Source organism: Lipophrys pholis, assembly GCF_963383615.2.
Source record: "Lipophrys pholis genome assembly, chromosome: 7".
NCBI classification, from domain to species: Eukaryota; Metazoa; Chordata; class Actinopteri; order Blenniiformes; family Blenniidae; genus Lipophrys; species Lipophrys pholis.
This window is the reverse complement of record NC_137638.1, coordinates 18,312,194-18,333,766: the sequence shown is the minus strand read 5'-3', so window position 1 is coordinate 18,333,766 and position 21,573 is coordinate 18,312,194. Positions and strand designations below refer to the sequence as shown.

The window sequence follows — 21,573 nt, the reverse complement described above, 5'->3', positions numbered from 1 at the left end:
CAAACAAGTGTGAGGCCTTCATCACATTTACAATTTGTGAAATGTCAAAGAGCAATGAAGAATAGACGGAAAGGTCAAGCTCCTTGAGGTTATATCCTTATGTAATTACTCTGCATGACTGATGTACATGGCCTTTTATCTTCATCTTCTAAAGAAGAGTCCACACTGTTACAAACTCTTATGACTCCTGGTTACAAGGCAGAGAAGCTTAATGAGCATTAGAAAATGCCACTCACGGTGTCCTGAAATGAAAACTGGAGGCTTCCTGAATAGATTCATCACAAAAATAAAGTGTTTCATTTCAACGTGAAGTCAGGGATCCTGTTTTAATTTGATGTGTGGAAGTATTTAAACTGAATCGACTGGTTTTTATGTTCAGACTTAATGAAACACAGGGAGGCTGTTGATGTTGTTAATGAGGTCAACAAGAAAATACACTTGTAAAATAAGGCAGCAAATATTGAAAAAAAACACTATTTATTTGAAAAGTTATCATGAACTTGATCCACTGAGTTGAATCTTTTTTATCTGTTTCCACCCACATTCCAGTGAATCTAAATGTTATAACATCTTGTCCAATAAATTAATACATAATGTCCCTGAAGATTTTTCACTTGTCTTGTCTTTATGATTTTTGTTTAGTTCATGCAAAGTTTTGTTTGTCCTGAAAACCTTTCAACTTGAGTGAAAAGATGTCATGGGAAGAGATGAAGTCAGTGTTTTTTATGTTACTAAGACACTGTGAATGAAGTATTGTATGTTGATTAACTAAATTCACATTGATTACTACATTAAACTCCCAATTTAAAAAAAAAAGTCCAAAGTTCACTTTTGATTGGTCATGTCATGTTAACACAAATATTATTAAATAGTATGATAGCAGATAAGATTCATGAGTACAGATGTAAAGAAGCCGGGTGCACGGATCACCGACCGGGTTCTTTAATTTTGCAAGACCCCTCAAATCACTCACACAGAATATCGCTTCTCACGTGAGCAATACTGTGGCACGTATGCGAGAAGAAAATCCTGCTCTGAGGGGAACACACCTGCAGTCACTGCACATAAAACCTTCACCTGCCGTCTCTTTTGGCGGTAAGAGGGTGGAGTCAATCATCATTGTATCCTGGCATATGATTGGTTGAAGTCCTCTTCTCTGGTGACTGGCAGTTGCCTGTGTCACATACTACCTCTCAAGGCTTCCTAAACAATGGTTGTCGATCATCTTATTTAATTAACAGAACACTTCATTTGAGTTTACAATGTTCACCGGACTATTTGTTATTTCTGCCATGAACTGAACCCATTTGGACCAAATTCCCTGAACAATGGTCAAGACAAAAATGATGTGTAGTCACTGTGAGGGTGCTTTGCAAATGCAGGTTCAGGTAGATGCTGGAGCAATTATTAACATTTCTTGGTCTCTCAATATATGAAAAACTTAAATTGAAACCATATAACAAATATACAATCTAAATGATAAAGAAAACTAAAAAATACACTTATATCTAACATGTTAAAAACAATTATTTATTGCTTGTGGGTATTATGGGATGAAGTTGCACAGATCAGTTTTATTTCACCTTCTGCATTTATTCTGAATGTGAATATGTTTCATATTAAAAGCATTTGTAGCATTGTATTGTATTCTGCATAGCATGCATGTTTCAAGAACTGATGCAGAAGGTGGGCTTGAATAAGTTAATACTTTCTTCCACGACCTTTCCAATATGTCTCAAATTTTCAATGTAAATTGTGCATCCTTGTTTTATTTTATATTCAAAACTAATAGAGTTAATTGATTAGTTAATTTTATTTTGTTCCCCAAAATGTGTTTATTTAGATAAGGTGTGGTTCTCTAAACTTCCAGAGGGTACAGAACACATCCAATGGAAAATAATAATAGAGCTGATTTTAACAGTCATATCATATGTTGGGATACAATGCTGAAAGGAAAAACTACCTGTGTCCTTCATTCTGCCCAGATATGCTCAGAGCAGGCTTTTCTCTGCATGCGAGCAAGAAGTTCAACTTTGCCCAGCCGAGGTGTTAAGAACACAATGTTGGAAAAGCTCACACAAAAATAATTCATGGACGCTCCTTTACATGGATCTCACTTGTGCTCGCAGATTTTGCCAGAGGTTTATATAAAATATGGATTGAAAAACATGTACGCATGAACCCTCACCCATAGTTAGCTGGGTTTGGCTCCAGCACCCCGTGGCCCTGAACAGGAATAAGCAGTATAGAAGGACAGATAGATATTTTCCCATTTTGCATTCATCTGTAGGTGCCACTTTTGAGACGATCAAATCAAATGTTACATAGAGCAATTCTTTGAAAATATGTGTTTTTTTAAAAATCTATTGTCTTTGAGTGAATGCTTTTGGACTGTGCTATTGAAGATTCAGTTATAATACCCTCCAAGTTGTTTTCAATATACTAGATTATCACTATTTTCTGTTATTTCAGATTGAAAATAATCTGAAATAACACATAATATCAAATATATGTTGTAATAGCATGGGACACTCACAGCTAAATCAGCATTTATAGTATTATCAGACGTTTTAATAGTCTCCATGTCACTTTTTCTGAATCTGCTCTTCTTCAACATGGTGGTACGGTGGTGTAGTGGTTATCAATGTCACCTCAGAGTGAAATAGAAGTGAGTTCAACGTCAGGTTGTGGGTTAAGTGGCTATGTTCACCCTGTGCTGATCCCTTCCACAGTTCAAAGAAATGTTTCTGCACCAGCTTGTTGCCACTTTATTCCAGATAAAGTAGTCATAGGAGAAGGATGGATGCTGCTTGTCGAGCTGTTCATCTCAGGTAGTGGAGGATCCACCCTTTTAGCAGCGTCTCTTTTATGTGTCTGTTGTGCCGGTCTGATTTCTACTTCAATGGCAGTCACTGACACAAAAGGGCTTTGATCTGCACGTCCATCAACCAACCGTTCATTGAGGAAATTGCGTGTTCAGAAACACTCTCTGCTCTCATATATGTTCATACCTGTCATCCTTAGCGTGATCGGCTCCGGCTTGAATAAAAACCAGTTAAGTAAAGATCTGAGGGGCTCTGTTAGTGGAGATCATGTAATCCTGTTGGGGATAATTTGAAGGTTTCAGCCGCTCTGTTCCCTTGCATGTTGATGGATTCTGGATGCTGCAAATTAACTTGTTAATTAGAATATCTAATAGCGGGGAGCAGCGACCACCATCACAAAGAAGATCGCCACACAGAGATTTGCAAGAAAACAATGCTTTGTGGAATATACTGAATTTAATGATTGGCAGTGGAATTTAATACTGTGCAGTTTTTATTAATATTTGTGTTCGACCTTAATCAAAAGATGCACAGAGACCTAGTATGTACTTTAGACTGCATTTGTAGTTCATACAAATCTTTCAACAGAAACCACAACAGGAAGTAAATCACACAACAATCATCACCTCGCTCATCACATTACTCTGTTAAGGTAATTAAGATATAAACTTTTATAGATACATCAACACTTCAACTAAAACAAAGTTTACAGCATATCTGCAAAAAACAGTCTTTCATGAGAGAGTGACATTTTGTCTGGAGAGGCACAATAATAATCTATAATAATATATCACTAGGAACTTTACATTTTTTGTACATATAGTGTTATACTTTTTCAGATTAAGGCAAATCAGGCAGCCTGGTGTCAAATGAAGTCGGTCAGGTGAAGACCAAACCGGCGTTTTGAATTTAGAATCTGATGTCAAACACATATGATTACACATAGGTAAAGTGCTTGGGCAATGTCTGTTACAAAGCAGAAATCCATCCAACTAATGAAGGACACAGTCATTTATTCTCCTGGGACCTGGTGGGGGCAGAATATATGCTTTTTTTCCCCTATTTTTTTTTAGAATTTGCGATCCACCTTATATTCTAATATAATGTGTCAATGGAAAGCCCATTGTCTTCATTGAAATACAACAGGAATAAGCAGAATAGCACAAAGAGTACAGAAAGATGGCCCGTGGACAATATGTTCAGCACAGAGAAGTCATTGGTCCCGTGAGGATATAATTATAGCCTGTAGATTATAGTATCATTTTGTTCTTTGTCTGTTTACTTCACTTATATCCGATTGAATCATTAGTAGGAAAAGAGTAAACGATTTTATCAGAAATATCAAGCGCTTGCAAAACACAAGCACTATGCATTATGGACCTGAAACACAGCACTGTCTAACAGTAACAGTATTATTTAGGGTCAGCAAGTTCAAATTCGCTTCCACTGAATCTGAAATCACACACAATGTGTGGCTACATTGATAAGTTCAGTTGGTGAGAAGAATTCAATAGCCTAATGCGAGTGCCACACTGGTGCTGCCCATTGTTTGTTGAGCTGAGCGTGCACAGTTGAATAAATCAACACAGTCACAAAGTACAGAAAATACAGGGAGAGATGTTCCCATACAATAAAAACCTTGTGCTGTTACCTTTGGAAAAGAAAAAAAATGTTCCTTGGCCTCCTCTCCACATAAGATAGATACAGACAAACCATTAGAATTTGCCACTGACTCCTAAAATCACAAGAACACTTGAAAATGGTGATATATGAAAGCTAGAAACTATCCAGGTGATGCAGGTCTGAATCACACAGACATCACACATACAGCAAAGGTATGAGTATTGCTATCTCAGTTCCTTTTACAGTTACAAATTTAGCAGCAATGACCTTTTAACAGAGTGTACATATGGAGGGAAATGGAACATGTTTAACACCATGAAGCAGCCTTGATGTTGAGTCACATTCAGATTCAGTGACGTATAACTTAAAACTGGTTTTAATGGGAGTCTAAAAGCAGACAAAAGGTGTTTTCTCTTCATGGGACGGCCGCCATGTTGAGATTGTCGGTGTGGATATCTGGTATTGTCCTCTCTGGTCTCAGACACACTGCCAGCCTCTGTAGTGGGAAACAATGCAGTCATGGGGGGAAGCAGAAAATGTGTGAGAAAGTTTGTGTTTTCTTTTGTTTGCACTCCGTTCTTTCTTTCTCTTTATCAACTGACCTGTTTCAGAGAACCAGGCGTCCACACCAACTTGTAGACCATGTAGATGGGGATCCACATGAAGGACGACAGGCCCATGATGTAGCCCACTGTGATGCTCCAGTCTGGGTACTTGTAGTCGAACAGTGTGAGGTGTGGCGCTTTCAGCAGAGAGCTCACTATGATATACTAAGGAGAGTGGGCATACAGATCATTTCCATTTTTAGCATTTCCATATATGTGAATGGAATTTTTATATCATTCAGTATGAAAAATACTGGAGATGGGCAATCTACCTGTCAAATCCCTCCATTATTTAATAAACATAGGAGGAAAATCACTAGTGTAATATTGCTGAATGTCAACAGGAAGGCCTCCAGGGTGCTGGATGTGAATAAAAGATATGTAGAGGAGAGAGACTGACGTTTGTGTTTTGTGGAAAAAGCTTTTATGGAAGATATTTCACATACAGAGAACTTTGTATGAATGTAGACTTTGTCCTGATTTCCTCTCAAATTCTAAAAAGGGAATTAAGGCTTATTTGGTGACTAAATTACCAGGAGGTAGGTTAGTGCGTGCGTGCGTGCGTGCGTGCGTGCGTGCGTGCGTGCGTGCGTGCGTGCGTGCGTGCGTGCGTGCGTGCGTGCGTGCGTGCGTGCGTGCGTGCGTGCGTGCGTGCGTGCGTGCGTAACCCTGCCGTCAGAGGGGATCAGTTCGTTTCCAGCGACCCAAAATTGGTTGAAGATGTAAATAAGATGTGTGGATTGAGCAGTTTGGCCTACGGTCATCCATCTTTTGTGTCCGGTCATCTTTTGATCATTACACCAAGTTTTTATGCATAGTTTGCTCTGTTGCAGTTGATCATTGAACTCAATTGATCGGTCAACTGCAACAGAGAATTGATCATTGGATGACTTGGGTGTACAGTTCTTATTTATTGAGTATTGCATGGTCACTAAAGCACCAAATCAAATCAAAGGTGGTTAAAGTGCATGCAAGTGTTAGACTGTGTCTACTATAACTCGAGCTCAGAGTACATCTCTTACCGCCAGAAATGCTGGACTGATGGCAACCCAGCAAACTTTCCAGAATAGTCCTGGAGATTTGCCGAGCATCGCCTGCACGTCATTGCTAAACCTTTTGATACCTAAAAGCAGAAAAACGACAAAAGTCACTTTGTTTGACTTTGCATATTCAAAATACATGGTTAAAAACATTATGAAATTACAAATGAAAGACTGAAAGAAGTCAACCAAGATGAAAATTGTCTTCTTTTTTTTTTACCATAGAACCAGGAAACTGCAATAGCCTCAAGGAAACCCACTGCAATAATGGAGCATCCAACTCCAAATTCCTCCAACAGCTTCACCACATAAGCACCACCCTGTTAATAACATAATCAGACATCACTCACTGTCCCATATGGACTACTGATAATCAACGCCTGAAATCAACTTCCTGCAGATTTCAATATTAAATGCACTACATTGTATCTATAGCTATCTGGCCTAAACAGTTCATAACAAATTCATTTAAGGTAGTGGTAATCTCTTATTAATTGAAAAGGTTAGTGTTGTTTGAAAAACTCACATTTGTAAGAGTGCTGAGAGAGCCCAGGAAACAGACAACGACCAGGCAAAGGACAAAAAGTTCCCGTCTGTGAGAGAAATGATCCGGGTATTCATCCAACACAGCGGTGATGATCGCCTCCAGGCCTCCGAACTGAAACACACACAGACACTATTAGTGGAAAATCACAACTTCTCCAGATAGCCAGGCTATAACATTTATTGAGCATGTTTAAAGTGAATTGAAAGACATTAAAATTGAGCATGTATGACTTACTGGAGGGGGTAAAACCACAATAATGAAGTGGTTAAAAGCTCATGCTTCACAGAGAAATCGTACAAATTCAATTTACTGATGTTTATTGCTATCATGATTGGATTATTTTATTATGTGGTCATGTAAACATGATTATGGCATTCAAATGCAATGTAAACATGGACCTTGAGTTGTCTCCTTAAGAAAAATATACATTAAATAAAAGAAATAAAACACATTTCTTCAAATTTAAGTATAAGGCGTTCACTAAAAAAACTTTCTTTTATGATGAAAAAAAACATTTATTCATGCAAGATTAATACAGAATTCTGTGTGATGTGAACAGATGTTTGATGTATTATTTGATTGATTGATAGTAGAATATTTGAAGTCACTTATTCATAATAAACAGCCACACGTGTGCATGTGTTATTGGAGAACACGGTCAGTATTAAACAGTTGACAGTCCGTACCGTGCTGTCAAGTCCCAGCGTGATCATCATCACGAAGAAGATGATTGCAAAAAAGGTAGAGCCCATCATGTTAGCAATAGCTTCGGGGTAAGTAATGAAGAGTAAACTTGGTCCTGGAAAGCAGAACAAAATTCAATATGAATAAAACAAAGTGTTTAATAATTCTTAACCGTAAAAACATTAGTATTTTTCCTTGTTGATTTCACTTAGCGCTCTTATTTACTGACCTTTATCTCTGGCCACATCCTCAACCTTTACCTTCCTCATCTCGGCCATGTAGCCCAGCACCGTGAAAATGACGAATCCCGACACAAAGCTGGTCAGACAGTTTACCAAACTGGTCACAATGGCATCACTGCGGAGGAAGGAATTTAATGTGGTCAGAGAAAAACAACTAAATCAATGAGGCACATGTTATTATATGACCACCTGACTCCAGCTGTGATTAAAGTCATGAAAACACAAAGAGGTGACACATTATATCTGTGAGATGTGATGGAAATCAGTTTAAAGGGTCTCAGAGACGTGAGACTAGTGTAGCATCTGGTTTCATTCAAGTTCCGAGCCTCTCCTGTTTGCTCACAGTACCTTTTGCTCAGTTGATCTCATCCTCCACACACACTCAACTCAACCTACAATTTAAGTTTAACGCTTCCTAAATGCCGCTTTATGTTTATATCACACAATAACCTCTACTTGTGTTATTGAGATGAGCGTTTTGCATCAAAGTATACTCAAATCATTAACAATACATCCTTATAGTTTCCGTACCAACATGTCCACCGAGGTCCCCAGGTATCGGCCCAAAAGGTGTCATACTAGATTTATGCAGCATTTCTTTACTCAGTTGGATTTCTTTAGGGTATTCCTTGGTTGGTATCGCGCTCATTATGGAACTTCAATCTGATGTATTTTACACATCAGGTTAAATCTTGACTGCTGGTGTGGGGAATTCCTATTTTCCACAAGAAAGGCAACTAGCCAAGTTTTGTTGTTAATCCACAAACTGTTAGTAGCCTTCTAACCTCTCCAGTACATTTTCTGTTCTTCTTTTAAATTAGGTGCAAATATATAGAACAATCAAAGTCATTTGACTGAAATCTTAAAATAATAGACCTTTGTGTTTTTAAGAGTGAAAACTAAGTTAAAAAACCAAAAAAAAAAAAAAGGCCACCTGCCAGTATTGAAGTCACTCACTGATTTCATGAATAAGAGTACCATAATTCAGTGGGTGTCGAGGCTTGTTCTTACCGATAGCAGTTATTTGTGAAAGGGTTGTAGCTTGAAAGAGCTAAAAGGACTCCAAACCCGGGGCCCAGAGAGAAGAATATCTGCGCAGCAGCATCCACCCACACCTGCAGACCAAACAGAAACCCACGTCACACTGTTTGAGACTACAAGACGCACTTGTTCTGAGCTGCTCCCGATGGGTACGAGTATTTCGAAGCATACTATATGTACAATGACTTAAATCTGTTTTGGTGTCTTTCATTTATGAATTTCTTAACTTATCTCACTACATTTTGTCAACTACAGGAGCTGCTGTGTGACACAGAAATCTAGCTGCCGCACAGCTGTACGCAGGGAGATCAGAAGAGGAGCTCGCATTCGGCGTTAAAAAGAGGAGCGCAGCGTTGGATGCTGGTGAGGGAGGCAGAAAGGGAAGCCTTTGTTAATGGGCAGAAAATCTAAACCAATTATGCATGTTATTATCCTGCTCTGTGGCTTATTTATGCATCTCATTTCATCTCATCCATATTCTCTTCCAACCAAAGCACTCACACATGTTTAGCAAACAACAACGGTGAAGCGGGGATGAAGCTGAGGGCGATTCAGAGACCTGAAAGGAATACAAGTAGATTCTCAAGGGGAGTAGTGGGTCAGACTAAATCAGTGTACTGCTGATTGGAAACTACAACCAATACGTGGAAGAGCCAAATGTGGCAGTTGGTTTCACTCGTGCAGTAGATGGGATACTCATTCAGGTGACTCGTGCCCATTTTCCGTATCTTGACTGATTTGGTACAGAGTTAAGGGAATTTTAGAAAGTTGTACAGAGTGAAAGAAAATAGAATATTTAATTTTGTTTTGCAGCAACCATCTCTTTTTTAATCAGCTATTATAGCAACGAAATACAATGCAGGTGTTAAAAAGTGATTCTCAAATGAGTAATAACTGGTCAGACTGAAACAATACAAACTTCCCTTGAAACTCTGTGGAACATGTGTTATTAATCTTACCTGCATGTGAACAGTCATTATTCAGAATCTCTCACTTTCTCTGTGTTTTCTTTCTAATCTTTTAATATGGTTGATTCAAACATTAGGCAAGGCTTCAGGAAAGTAAAAAGTGCTCATGGATAATCTACCTCAGCATTATAAAAAAAGAAGCATATCTTAACCCTTATTACGGCACTCTGAGAACATTTTAATGATGCCTTCACCCTTTGGTGGGGGGACTTACTGTTTCATGAAAGCTTTACAAAACAATCACTAAAATGATGGATGAAATTCTCATTGAGTGTCTTTAAAAAGTTTTCATAATCCTGCTATTTTAGCTGCTATTTTCTCTCCACACTGAAGCCATTTGCATCCCTGAGGGAAACGATCGGCTCAACCAACTTCATACAACTCACGCTGGTCTCCAGCAGCTTGTCCCACTGGGGTTTTAGGTAAAACACCACGCCTCTCCAGGCTCCCGGCAGAGTGGCTCCTCGAATTAGCAGAATGAAAAGCACTATGTAGGGCAAAGTCGCGGTCACCCACACGACCTAAGGTGGCAAGAGATGGAGAAATCAGAGAAACAGAGAGATGAGGGCACCGCACATCGAACCTATGCAATTAAAGAAGATGCCCAATATTCCTCCATATGATCAGAGTGGAAGGCACTGCTACCTTTCCAGAGGTCTTTACCCCCTTCCAGAGGCTGAAGTAGACAATCGTGAATATCAGAAAAAGGCAGAGCATCAGCTGCCAGCGGACACCCCCGACATCTCTGAGCCCGGAGGACTTGTGGATCTCGAGAACGTGTCTCCTGTTAAAATAACACACATGAATCATCTTGCCGGTTTTCATCGGACAAGATAGAAGCTCCAGTACAAACACTCCGGCTGACAGTATTTGTGTAGAGTATTACTGTAAAGCTATTTATATACGTGGTTTCTGTTACTCACACTTACATGCACTTACGTGTAAAATTCCTCTGCCGGCGATCTGGAGGAATTCGTCCAGGTGACGTTGTCCAGGCCAAAATAGTTGGTGCAGTCGCGGGTATTCCACACATTGTCACAGTTTGTCCACGGCAAGATGCTGGAGAAGGAGGAGTAGAAGTAGAAGAGGGCCCAGGCAATGATGGTGTTGTAGTAGAAGGACACGTACAGGGCGATGATACAAATGGCATATCCTATGCCTGAAAGAAAAGCGGGAGGACGTGAGAAGAGACATCAAACAGCACTGAAACCATTCGCCAGATTGTTTTGTCAATAACAATGAGATAACAATAATTCAACTGAGCTTGGAGTATAAATGATTTATAGTAATTATAACTGCCCTTTCACACTTTCAGATTGCACAAGATAAAATGATTTGATCTGAAGATGAATATGCTGAGGGCGGTCTTACCTTTGAAAATGGGACAGATGTGTTTCCATATGGAGATCGCTCCGGTTCTGTGGAACTGCCCCAGTGCCAGCTCCATGTAAAAGAGCGGCACACCACCGAAGATGGCCATCAAAATGTAAGGAATAAGGAAAGCACCTGCAGGGAGATGCAGAAGGACAGGTCAGGGCTTTAATTTTTCTTTTTCTTTTTTTAACGTAGTCCCAAAAGATTGTTAGCTTTAACACTTTGGGAAAAAAAACAGGAATTATATGAACTGATTTTTCAAAATGGAAATGAAAATGCAGAAAATGAAGATGCAGCTCCGTCATATTCCAGAGAATAAATACTAGTCTATTCTGTTTTATTCTATTCTATTTTATTTACAGGATCCTGAGATATGACCTCATAGTGTTTCAGTATGTATTTTGTATTTGCATTTCGTGTTTTTTAATTCTTCATCGCTTATTGTATGAAATATGGTGCATCAATCTATTCATGCCCTTAGATGTGTTTGCTGCTGAGATGTAACCACTTGATGGAAATTTGTTAAGAAAACACAATCTACTCTTAATTTATTATATTGTATCTTCCCAATTTTCAGACACTTTCAAAGCACTTTTTTTTTTTTATTGTCCGTATTTTTTTTTCTCCAAGTTCCTGATATAATTCTTTTTAAAGCTCTACAATTTTGAAATGCTGCGAAACAACTTTTTATTTATTTTTTTTTATTTTTTTAGAAGTAATCCGTGCTCACCAGAAACTCCAGGATACTTTAACAATATTTAACAACAAATTTGAGCAGAATGCTTCAGAAGATAAGACCTAAAATATGTATTTTAAAACAAACTGCCTCCACATGTGAAATGTAAAGTTATGTAAAGTTTAAATCTGGTTAAAACAACAATGAAAATCAAATTAAAGTACTCACCGCCTCCGTTTTGATAACATATGTAAGGAAATCTCCACACATTCCCCAGGTCCACAGCAAAGCCAATGACAGATAAGAGAAAATCCATCTTTTTGCTCCATTTGTCCCGGGAGTCCGTCTGTGTGATGACCGGGACCGGAACCGGGACCGGCACAGCGCTGTTGGGGCTGTAGCTGTCCGGGTTCGGTGAGCCGTGGCGGGTCAGACTGCCGGCCATGACCGCTGAGTCCTGTTGGGGCACTGGACTGTGAAAAGTCAGCCAGAGGATCAGCTCCACAGAGAGGAGGATGATTCTCCTCTAATGATGACAGGAGCAGTGGGAGGAGTTGTGGGGCTGCAGCAGACACTTGGGGATACCTGTTAGTGGACACAGATGGACAGAGCCTTTGTTTCTTTGTTTGGTTTTTACTGAAAACGGATTTTTAACCAAGTTAAATCTGATCGAGGCAAATAAGCGCGTATTGTATGTAATAATTTGCTTAGTTTGTAATAGTAAGTTCAGTCTAATGGGGCTGCGACTCTGATGGGAAAAAAGGAAGATTTTATTCAGATGAATGCAAGAGGCTGTTCCAAGTTGTTTTCATTCCCACCACTTCAGCCATTCAAAGCCATTTTTAGCCTTATCAAATCTACCTATAACAAGCTTTATCTGTAAAATAAAATTATTGCTTCTGTAAAAAAAGAAAATAAATAAAATCAAAAGGGATGAAAACTCATAATCAAGTTTTCAAGCAGATATACTAAAGAGCATCCAAAATTACAATAATATGACACATTTCTTCACTATTTGGTTTTGATTTGAGGTTTTTCATGAATTCAATCATATCCATTCCTCTTTAAAAAGTGTGTCTGTTCTTTAATAAAATTATGTAATGCTGATTATATTGCCACGTCTGTATTGCATGAGCTTGTTTCTCTGTACATAGCCATTGTTTCCCACAGAAGGAGAGTGTGGTGGCCTACAGCTTTCAGAAGCACCTTTGTGCCCAGAACTTCTGAGGTTTGACTCCTGCTGCTGACAGGTCACCAGGTCACTGAAGTAAAGTCCTTAAGCTCATTCTACTGCACTGCAGCACCTTATTGCATCTTGCATGAGTACTTAAATCTAACCGTAATTATGAATAGGGAGAATTTAATTCCCCCAAAAGGATCAATCTTTAATTTTAGACTTGAACAAAGGTGGAAATTACACTTCGATAAGACATAAAAATATACATCTGAATCAAAAATGTCCCAAGTATTAGCTGTGATGGTGTAAAACTGTTAAACACTGTGCAGCTTCATGTCTAATATACCAGTATACTTTTCAAGAATGTGTTTCAAAGATCTGTTTCACCTGCAAACCCACCAACATTCAGCCCTCTTTAAAAGTTTGCAGCAGAAAGCTATGAATACCATTCAGAGCCATCCGGGCTTCCTGGTCCTGTGCAATTGTAATATTGTTTGGTGAAGACAGTCAAATACAATCACTGCAGCTTAAATGGACTCATTAGGAAAATCTAATAAAAACACTTTGTAATTAAATCTACTGCTTTTAGTACCGGGCAGATTCAAAAGGCCACTAACTGGATACTCAGAGAGCTGCAGTCATGCAGGTCTGTGACCCGAGAGAAAGTGCATGAAACGAAGTTACTTTGGGAAATGGATACGATCCTGAGATAGCAGCACGTCCAGGACCTTCATACAATTGTCACTTAGAACCAAGTGGCACCTATAGCGTTGTTTCTTTTTTTTTCTAGATAGATAGATAGATAGATAGATAGATAGATAGATAGATAGATAGATAGATAGATAGATAGATAGATATATAGATAGATAGATAGATAGATAGATAGATAGATAGATAGATAGATAGATAGATAGATAGATAGATAGATAGATAGATAGGATGGAAAGCAGTAAACAGTTAGCTGGGGGGAAAAGGCTGTGGTTGCCCCGGGGCCAAATTCACAACAACATGACAACAAACCGTACAGCTTTGGCCTTCTCTAACATACAATCCTGTCAATCTGCATTTACACACACGTGCAGAAGAACATCAGACTGACAGGAGCCTCTACCACATGCCCTGTTACCGCTTTGAGCACGTCTACTCTAATCACACATGGGCATGTGCACGTTGAGCTGTGTTTACAGACAGATATGATGATTGCTATTATTAAAAGTGGATCTTGTTTGATTTGAAATTCTGTTGAATTGTTGTTGTTTTTTTTCAAAAACGTAACATTTGTTCATGTTTGTATTACAGTAAGCGTATAGTATTTTCGTGAGTGTGTGAGGCCCTGTTCTTCTGAACCTGATTGCACAGTGACACATGGAGATTCATGTCAGACACAAAAAGAGCTCCCCTTTAGGGAAATCACTGAATTTGAAGTTAAAGTAGTAGTTTGAAATTAGGCTTTAGTAACCCTTAAGCCAATTTTACGGTATGAGGTTTAGTTTGAAGTTTGGAGATCAATGACAGTTGGCAGGGAATGAGCGTAGGCAAATGTAATGTCCCCAGAATGCAACATGTGTTCACATGAATACCATTAGGTCCATCTTTACCTGTGTTTTTGTTATTCATCACAATAATTGTTTTGTGTCTCGCTATTATTCAGTGAAGCAAGCATTCAGTATCTCTGGTTTGGTAGTTTTGACACGTCAGACCGTCTCTCCAGATGTCATATGCTGGCGCAGAGAAATCATTTGTCTCTCAACTGTAACAAGCACATGGAAATGCAGATTTTTTTTTTCCTTTGACACTTAGGTAAAGGCCAGCTTGCAGAAGAGCTCCAGTGTGCTGTTTACTCAGGCAGAAGTCCTGGTGTGACATTTACCAAGACATCCTATTACCCCATATTATCTAAAGCCACTGCAAGGTGTGAGTCATCCCGGCGAGGGAATCCTGGACTGAAGCTCATGTTTAGAAGGAAAACAGTGAAAAGGAGGAATTCAGCCCCTTCCTTTCAGTCTGTCATCTCGTGTTATCACTCCGTCCATTCACCACCTGATTTACCTGACAGCTTTGTCCTCCAGGGAGAATTGGACCCAGAGCCCCAGGACCTGCTACTCTAGTTCAGTGAAGCCTACCAACTCCTCCTGCTCCTATCGTGACACTGATGGTGAATTCACGGCACTTTTCAAGTGAAAACTGATGTCATAGCTCTACAGAAACTGAAAACCTACAATTCATGTAGATAAACTGGCTCTCCTTTGCGTCTTTGGCATAAACATGAAATGACACCGCCTCCATCTTCTGGACAGTTTGAGTTAAAGCATGATTCAAAGCATAATGGATCAGAAGAGTTTGAATTACTGGTCATGAAAGGCATGAGTTTGCATCATTTTTCGTTATCGAAGGTGATGAAGTGAAGCAAAAACAGAAACCTGAAATGACTTCTAGATATTCTAGATTTGAACATTATTGTGCTTCTTACTAAAAGTTACAGAGTTTCGTTTCTTATCATCATAAATGTTCACCCAGGAATGATTTGGATAAATTAAGCACCAGCACAGTACTTTATCCACATGCAGAGATAATATTTTCTTTTATGAATTTAAAAAAAAAATCCTACATTCATTCAAAAGAGAGAAAAATGATTTCATAAATTATTCTGAGACATTTATATAACTCACAAGCCAAAGTTAAATAAATCACACAAAAACGGCAAAACAATGTCGTTTTTTTATTTTTTATTGTAGTAACAGGGATGTAAATTCCACTACCACTACACCACCAAGTAGTCACAAATTTCACGAAATTGTATTAGAAATCATATATTTGACGTTTCCTTGCTCTCCCGCTTGTTGATCCATCAGTCTAGTCTTCTGAAGTATTTTCACATGTTGACCAGCAGATGGCGGAAACACAACACGTTTCCCTGTGGGATGGGTTTGAATTCCGGGCCTCGAGGGGTCGGTGTTCTGCACGTTCTAGGTTTCTCCCAGTTGCAACGCACCTGAATGCAACAAATGGCTCGTTACTGGGCTGTTTTTCTACAAGATTGACGATGACATCGACAGTAGATTGAGGTGCGCTGAAGCTGAGAGAGAGCTAAAATGTGCAAGACATCGGCCCTCGAGGCCTCGATATGGAGACAACCGGCATTATCCACGTGAAGCGTGCCAGTTCCCTACAAAACCACAATTAAGAGCCTAAACGTTTTTTTTTTCTAAATGTTACTCATTTCAACAAAATAATGTAGTTGAACAATATAGTGCTCGTAGTCATTAATGTTTACTGCCCGATGGTTTTTAGGGCTTTACTTAAAACACATTTGACTCGTAAGTGGATTGTCTTCGCAGCCAATAGAAAGCAGTGTGTGTCTTTAAGGGGCGTGCGTTCACGAGGAGGTGGACCACCTCCGTTCCAGGCAGCCAGCGCTCAGCTCGAGCCTCCCGACTCCACTGATGAGAGCGTGCCGCGTGCAGACCGGAGACTGGAGCCATGGCAACAATCATGGCAGGTGGGAGCCCAGGATTCAATCATTTAACAAGTTTTTAACAAATCCAACAAGTTTATTTGTTCCAGAGAGTAAACATTTTCTTTGTTTATTTGTTTGTTTGAAATCTCCTGTGTTATAGAAGCAGAGACCCGTCAGAGGCTGTTGCGCACCGTGAAGAAGGAGGTGGGTGTTTTCATCTGTGCACTTATCGAGTCGGAAAAACAAACACGCCGGTTTGTGTGAAGCTGTGTTGTTCAGCCTGTTCATGTGCAGGATCACAGGGTGCGCCCTAAGAAATAAAATGGACTAAACAATGGGAAAAAAAACACTGGAGACTCTTTTGAGGCTTTTCTTCTCATAATGACACCTGAGATGGATGAGGATGTGGCGCTCATCATCTTTACTAACTGTTTATTATTATATTACTCTAAATTGTGGTTAAAAAGTAGTTTATTTTCATTTTATTTGTATTTTTTGTATTGAAAGCCATTTATTTTTGTTCTGGGCTCTGAGTTTGAGGGATAGTGCTGCAGCTCAGTGTTTTTTTCTGGGTGGAGAAGCAGCGCGAAGGAAACAGATTGTCTGTCGTCAGTGTTTGTGGCAAAAGAAAAACCTTCTGTTAAATCATTTGGTGGTTTTCCTTCGACAAAACGTCCACATGTGTCTGTGTTTGTTTAATGCCTGTTATGGATTTCACGTTTTGGACTTCAAACAAATACAGAAGCAGCTCCTTTGGTTTCATCAACTGTGTTTTTTCCATAAATCTTTTTTTTTTACATTTTCAAATTACATACAAAATACAGTATAGAACAGTATACAGACTCCAACCTCATGGCCTGCGATCCCAACAGGCTACCTTGAAGGGAAAACAAAGACAAAATGTGTATATACATACATAAAACAGAAAGGATTTTAATGTATACATGTATTCATAGATATATACTGTACATATATACACACATACATATACACAAACATTCAAATAATAAACAATACTCAGCTGCATCAATTGACCCACACATTCACAAGAATGCTAAGCGTTTTTCCAGTCTGTGACGCCAGTAACGGTAGAGAAATAGGATATAGACTACTTTGTATTAAACTCAGCTTTTTCTTTCAAAGTATGTTGTGTTTTTGTTTAAGTTTTAGGTGGTACACCACTTCCCTCATCCACCCTGGCATGGGAAGGAGTTAACTGAGCCTTTATTATGGTTGTCATGACTTAACTTGATCACATTTGCAGCGTCAGATGTTTTGATTTGTTATAACACATGGGACACAATCACAGATCGTCATTTCTTTAGTTCTTATTCTTCATTGTCATTCATTCATTGGTTTCACAAGCTCATTTCTATCACATGTAGGCTATCTTATGTAGGTTAACTTATGTCAACAGCTGGTGCAACTGGAAGGAAACTAAAACTGAAATCCAGAACTTACTTTAATAATAGAAACACAGTCATAGCAGTGTGATAAAATATTTACAGTTGTACCAGTTCATATTCAAACTATTATGCCTTCACAGCATTGCAGAAGGAGGTGTGTGTGTGTGTGTGTGTGTGTGTGTGTGTGTGTGTGTGTGTGTGTGTGTGTGTGTGTGTGTGTGTGTGTGTGTGTGTGTGTGTGTGTGTGTGTGTGTGTGTGTGTGTGTGTGTGTGTGTGTAAGATGTTTGTTTCCCTCTGTCCAATCACAGCTTTTTCTTTTGTAATTATCACCCACGCCTCTCTAATCGTTTACAGCAGACTTTATCAATCATCAGAGCTTTCCAATACAACCTGAACTCTCTCATTTGTGTGGTTTCTTCAGTGGCAAGCAGCTTTATTTAAGTGCATTGTTAAATGTTTGTTGCACTCTTTCTGTCTGGATTCTTTATTAGCGCCATTATCAACATCTCCTAGTTAGAAAATGCCATTTTGCTGCTGTAATTGTCTCATTAATCATTAGAAATTATTTCTGCTAAACATAAATAATCACTTGCTGCATCTTGTGAAGGAGGGATTTAGAGACTTTGGTCTGATTTGTTTTGTCCTTGAGTCCGGTTTGCAGTCTTATCTGCGGAGGCCAGACCCTTCCCATGATAAAACCTGGCTTCTCTGTGTCACTCACAGCCGCTCCTTGCAGCGTTTACCAAGTACAAACTGCAGGCTGATGGAGTCTTTGGCCTGACCAGCAAAACAGCTTATTATTTAGCATAACAGATCATTTTATCCACATGCTGTAATGAATATCAATATTAATCTGGACAAGATCAAGAATTTTCATGTCATGAAGGAATAACCAATCCAATTGAAATGTTTTTTTTTTCTTTTTAACACTTAGGCAGCGAATGCAACATAAGAGAGGTAGTTGAATTCAAATTCCTTGATAGATAGATAGATAGATAGATAGATAGATAGATAGATAGATTTACTTTATTGATCCTCGGAGGGAAATTAAAATGTCACAGCAGCCAGGTAAAGAACACATATACAAACATAATACTATAAAAGCACATTAGAAATTATAGGTACATATAAAAGTATTTGAAGAAGGTAAAAGTTAAAACCAAACACTGAGTGTGCAGATATGAACACATCACCTATAATCATACACATATCAAAATATTTTGCAGTGCAGGAGGCAGAGATCTTGTGTTTCAGTGAGGAGTCCGGCGGGCAGAAGTAGATAGATTAAAGAGTCTGATGGTTCTGGGAAGGAACGATTTCCTCTAGCGTTCTTTCAGACAGCGAGGCTGGATAGGTCTGTGGCTGAAGCTGCTCTACAGGTTGTTCAGTGTTTCATGCAGTGGATGGGAGACATTGTCCATGATTGTCAGCAACTTTGCCAACATTCTGATCAGTCTGTTTCGTCTGTTGGCATCCCTTGCCTTGATGCCTGCACCCCAGCACACCACAGCGAAGAAGATGGTACTTCTATATCTGGAGCATCTTACTGCAGATCTTCAGATGTCTTCAAGTGGTGTAGATGGAAAAGAACAAAATCACCTGAGAAGAATCTCTAGGTTAAAAAAAAAAACAAGTCTGTCCAAGACCAGAGTGATGCAAAACTAAGTCTGCATGAGCCTAAAAATGTTTGTAACAGGAATTTAGAGGAGCGGCAGTGACTGTGTCCACTCTCAGAACGAGACGATCTGAAATGGGAGACGTGCCAGAGAAAAGGCTGGTAAAAACAGACATTAGAGCCTCTAGATAGGCTGCGAATTCTGAATGAAGAGACAGGAAGTTCAATGCAATGTGCTCCAATCAGCAGCATATTGACCCAATGCACATGGACACGTCCACTGGGAAAACATCCACCTGCTCACTTTTTTCTGCCCAATTTATTCAAGCTTAAGCGAGAGCAAAAGGAGGGATATTCCCCCTGTAAATCTTTACATGTAAGCACCGATTCAAAGGACGAGACGCGCTGCTCGTCCACATATGCTGAAGTCAACTATGAGTTGCACTATTTTTTTGGACATGGTTGTTTATCTGTCTTTTTTAGCAATATGTCTTCTACTTGAACTCAACATAAATGCTGTTGTTTGTGCCATTTATTCTGTTCGTGTGTTATTCCGTGTGGGCTGCACCATATGGCGTCTGCATGCTGCGTGTACTCACATCCATCATGTCCAGCTGGTTTGGTGCCACCGGTCTGCTCAGATATAAGATATACCTGGATGTGGGCCATTATCCAAAGAGCACAGTGCATTTGTGACAGCAGAATTACCTTCGGGCTCAAAATTGGTTTGAATGAGAGTTCTTATTTGGCCTTGCTTTGATAGAGAAGCTCTCTTTGGGCGTGTGTGTGTGTGTGTGTGTGTGTGTGTGTGTGTGTGTGTGTGTGTGTGTGTGTGTGTGTGTGTGTGTGTGTGTGTGTGTGTGTGTGTGTGTGTGTGTGTGTGTGTGTGTGTGTGTGTGTGTGTGTGTGTGTGTGTGTGTGTGTCTCTGGCGTGCTGTGATCTCTGATCGTTCACCTCCTTCTGTCCTTTTCAATATCACACATGCACCGCAAACACAAATACACACCTGTGTTTGCTAAAGGAGAAACACACCATTAAGTTGCACTGCTTACTTTTCTCTTTCATTTTTAGTGCTGACTGAGGAAGACCAGTTTTGGTCCGTGTTTATAATGAAGAGACATTTTCTGCTTCATCTTGGTGCATAGTTGGAACTAGACAACAGACGTAATTCTTTGTGATGTACTGCGGTCATTTGTCGTACAGCTTTGAACTTGGAAACGAACCAGTTAGCAAAGTCCACATGACGAATGTGAGTGTTTACACAACAACACAATAAGGCGAACAAATTTGCCTCACACAAATCCAACGACAAACAACATTATCATCACCCATGTAAGTCAACACGCGGCTGAAATTCCGCTTGTAAAGTCAATATTATCGATAGACGTCACTCTCTACTCACATGGAAACACTGCTGGTTCCGGTAGCTCGCGGACTGCACTTGGCTAATATCATCTGGCTGTTTTCACATTGTTGATGATGAGATTTCATCACTCCAGGGTGCATCATGAGGAAATAGTCTTTTTTGTTTTCTTGAAGATGCATGAATTATCACAATTGTATTCATTCCTAGTGGGAAGTCCCCAGTTGGACAACTTTGATGTTTGTTTTATAAGTAAAAGTAAGTATATTTCCCATTTCCCGGTTGCTAATGAGTGCACCATATTATCCATGTTTTTATCTATTGGGAAGACGTATTCATCTACTGAGAGAAGAAGCTTGGGTGTGAGGGTTTTGGTAGCTAACAAACCTTTTTTGAGTGAAATGGTTCTAATTGAATGCAGCTGCTTTGTGCCGCTCAGCTTCCAGTGATACAGGATGTGTCATCGATGTTTACTTCATGTTGACGCTGTAAGCTCAGCCGTGACCTCACGGGCTCACAGAAAGTCCACAAATTGTTCATAAAAGGTGACACTTTTAACTTTATCTGTGAAAGAAGCACAGGAGACCCAATGAAACGCTTCAGAAAAGATGGTGAATGAGACTTTTGTCAGTGATTTCAGCAGATGGATTTATTGATGCTGAAGTCGCGTTCCCTACATTTGCTCATGATGAGATACATCAGACTATATATTAATTCTGAGATCTTTTCTGTAAATCACTGCATTTATGAGATTAAAAGGAATTATCGTTCTGATTTTGTTTGGATTTCTTTCCCCCGACTGTGTGCTCCCTTCATCCTTCAGTGGCCAAAGAGATGATAAATAATGAAGGGTGGGTGTTAATGGATGGGGCTTTCTCTCCGGCTTTTATTTCTTGGCTCCGCTATTGCTGCAGTTAATTGGAATACT

The 21,573-nt window shown here is 39.4% G+C and overlaps 2 protein-coding genes across 2 annotated transcripts in view; one reads left to right on the top strand and one right to left on the bottom strand.

Moving 5' to 3' along the window:
- Positions 1-3,265: 3,265 nt before the first annotated feature.
- On the bottom strand, positions 3,266-12,100 carry slc6a4b (solute carrier family 6 member 4b). The gene is made up of 13 exons (XM_080467272.1): positions 11,854-12,100; positions 10,947-11,081; positions 10,515-10,734; positions 10,221-10,359; positions 9,962-10,096; positions 8,578-8,681; positions 7,554-7,681; positions 7,327-7,439; positions 6,620-6,751; positions 6,314-6,413; positions 6,076-6,176; positions 5,051-5,218; positions 3,266-4,944 (listed from the first exon to the last, which is right to left on the bottom strand). The coding sequence occupies exons 1-13, from the start codon at positions 12,068-12,070 to the stop codon at positions 4,864-4,866; spliced, it is 1,773 nt and encodes a 590-aa protein (XP_080323398.1). The 5' UTR covers positions 12,071-12,100; the 3' UTR covers positions 3,266-4,863.
- Positions 12,101-16,282: 4,182 nt separating this feature from the next.
- The window catches only part of sgsm1a (small G protein signaling modulator 1a), a gene marked incomplete at its 5' end in the record, with an annotated part of 33,547 nt that continues 28,256 nt past the window's right edge, over positions 16,283-21,573 (top strand). The window contains 2 exons of the mRNA XM_080466565.1: positions 16,283-16,301; positions 16,420-16,463. Of these exons, the coding sequence (XP_080322691.1) occupies positions 16,283-16,301; positions 16,420-16,463 (63 nt within the window). The remainder of the gene's footprint in view (positions 16,302-16,419; positions 16,464-21,573) is intronic.

Excerpts from the sequence above, each read along its gene's own strand:
- slc6a4b (XM_080467272.1), bottom strand. The coding sequence starts at position 12,070 with ATGGCCGGCAGTCTGACCCGCCACGGCTCACCGAACCCGGACAGCTAC. Across the intron at positions 10,097-10,220 it reads GGGTAAAGACCTCTGGAAAG|GTCGTGTGGGTGACCGCGAC; the intron begins GTAGCAGTGCCT and ends TTGCCACCTTAG. Across the intron at positions 8,682-9,961 it reads ACAAGCTGCTGGAGACCAGC|GTGTGGGTGGATGCTGCTGC; the intron begins GTGAGTTGTATG and ends TTTGGTCTGCAG.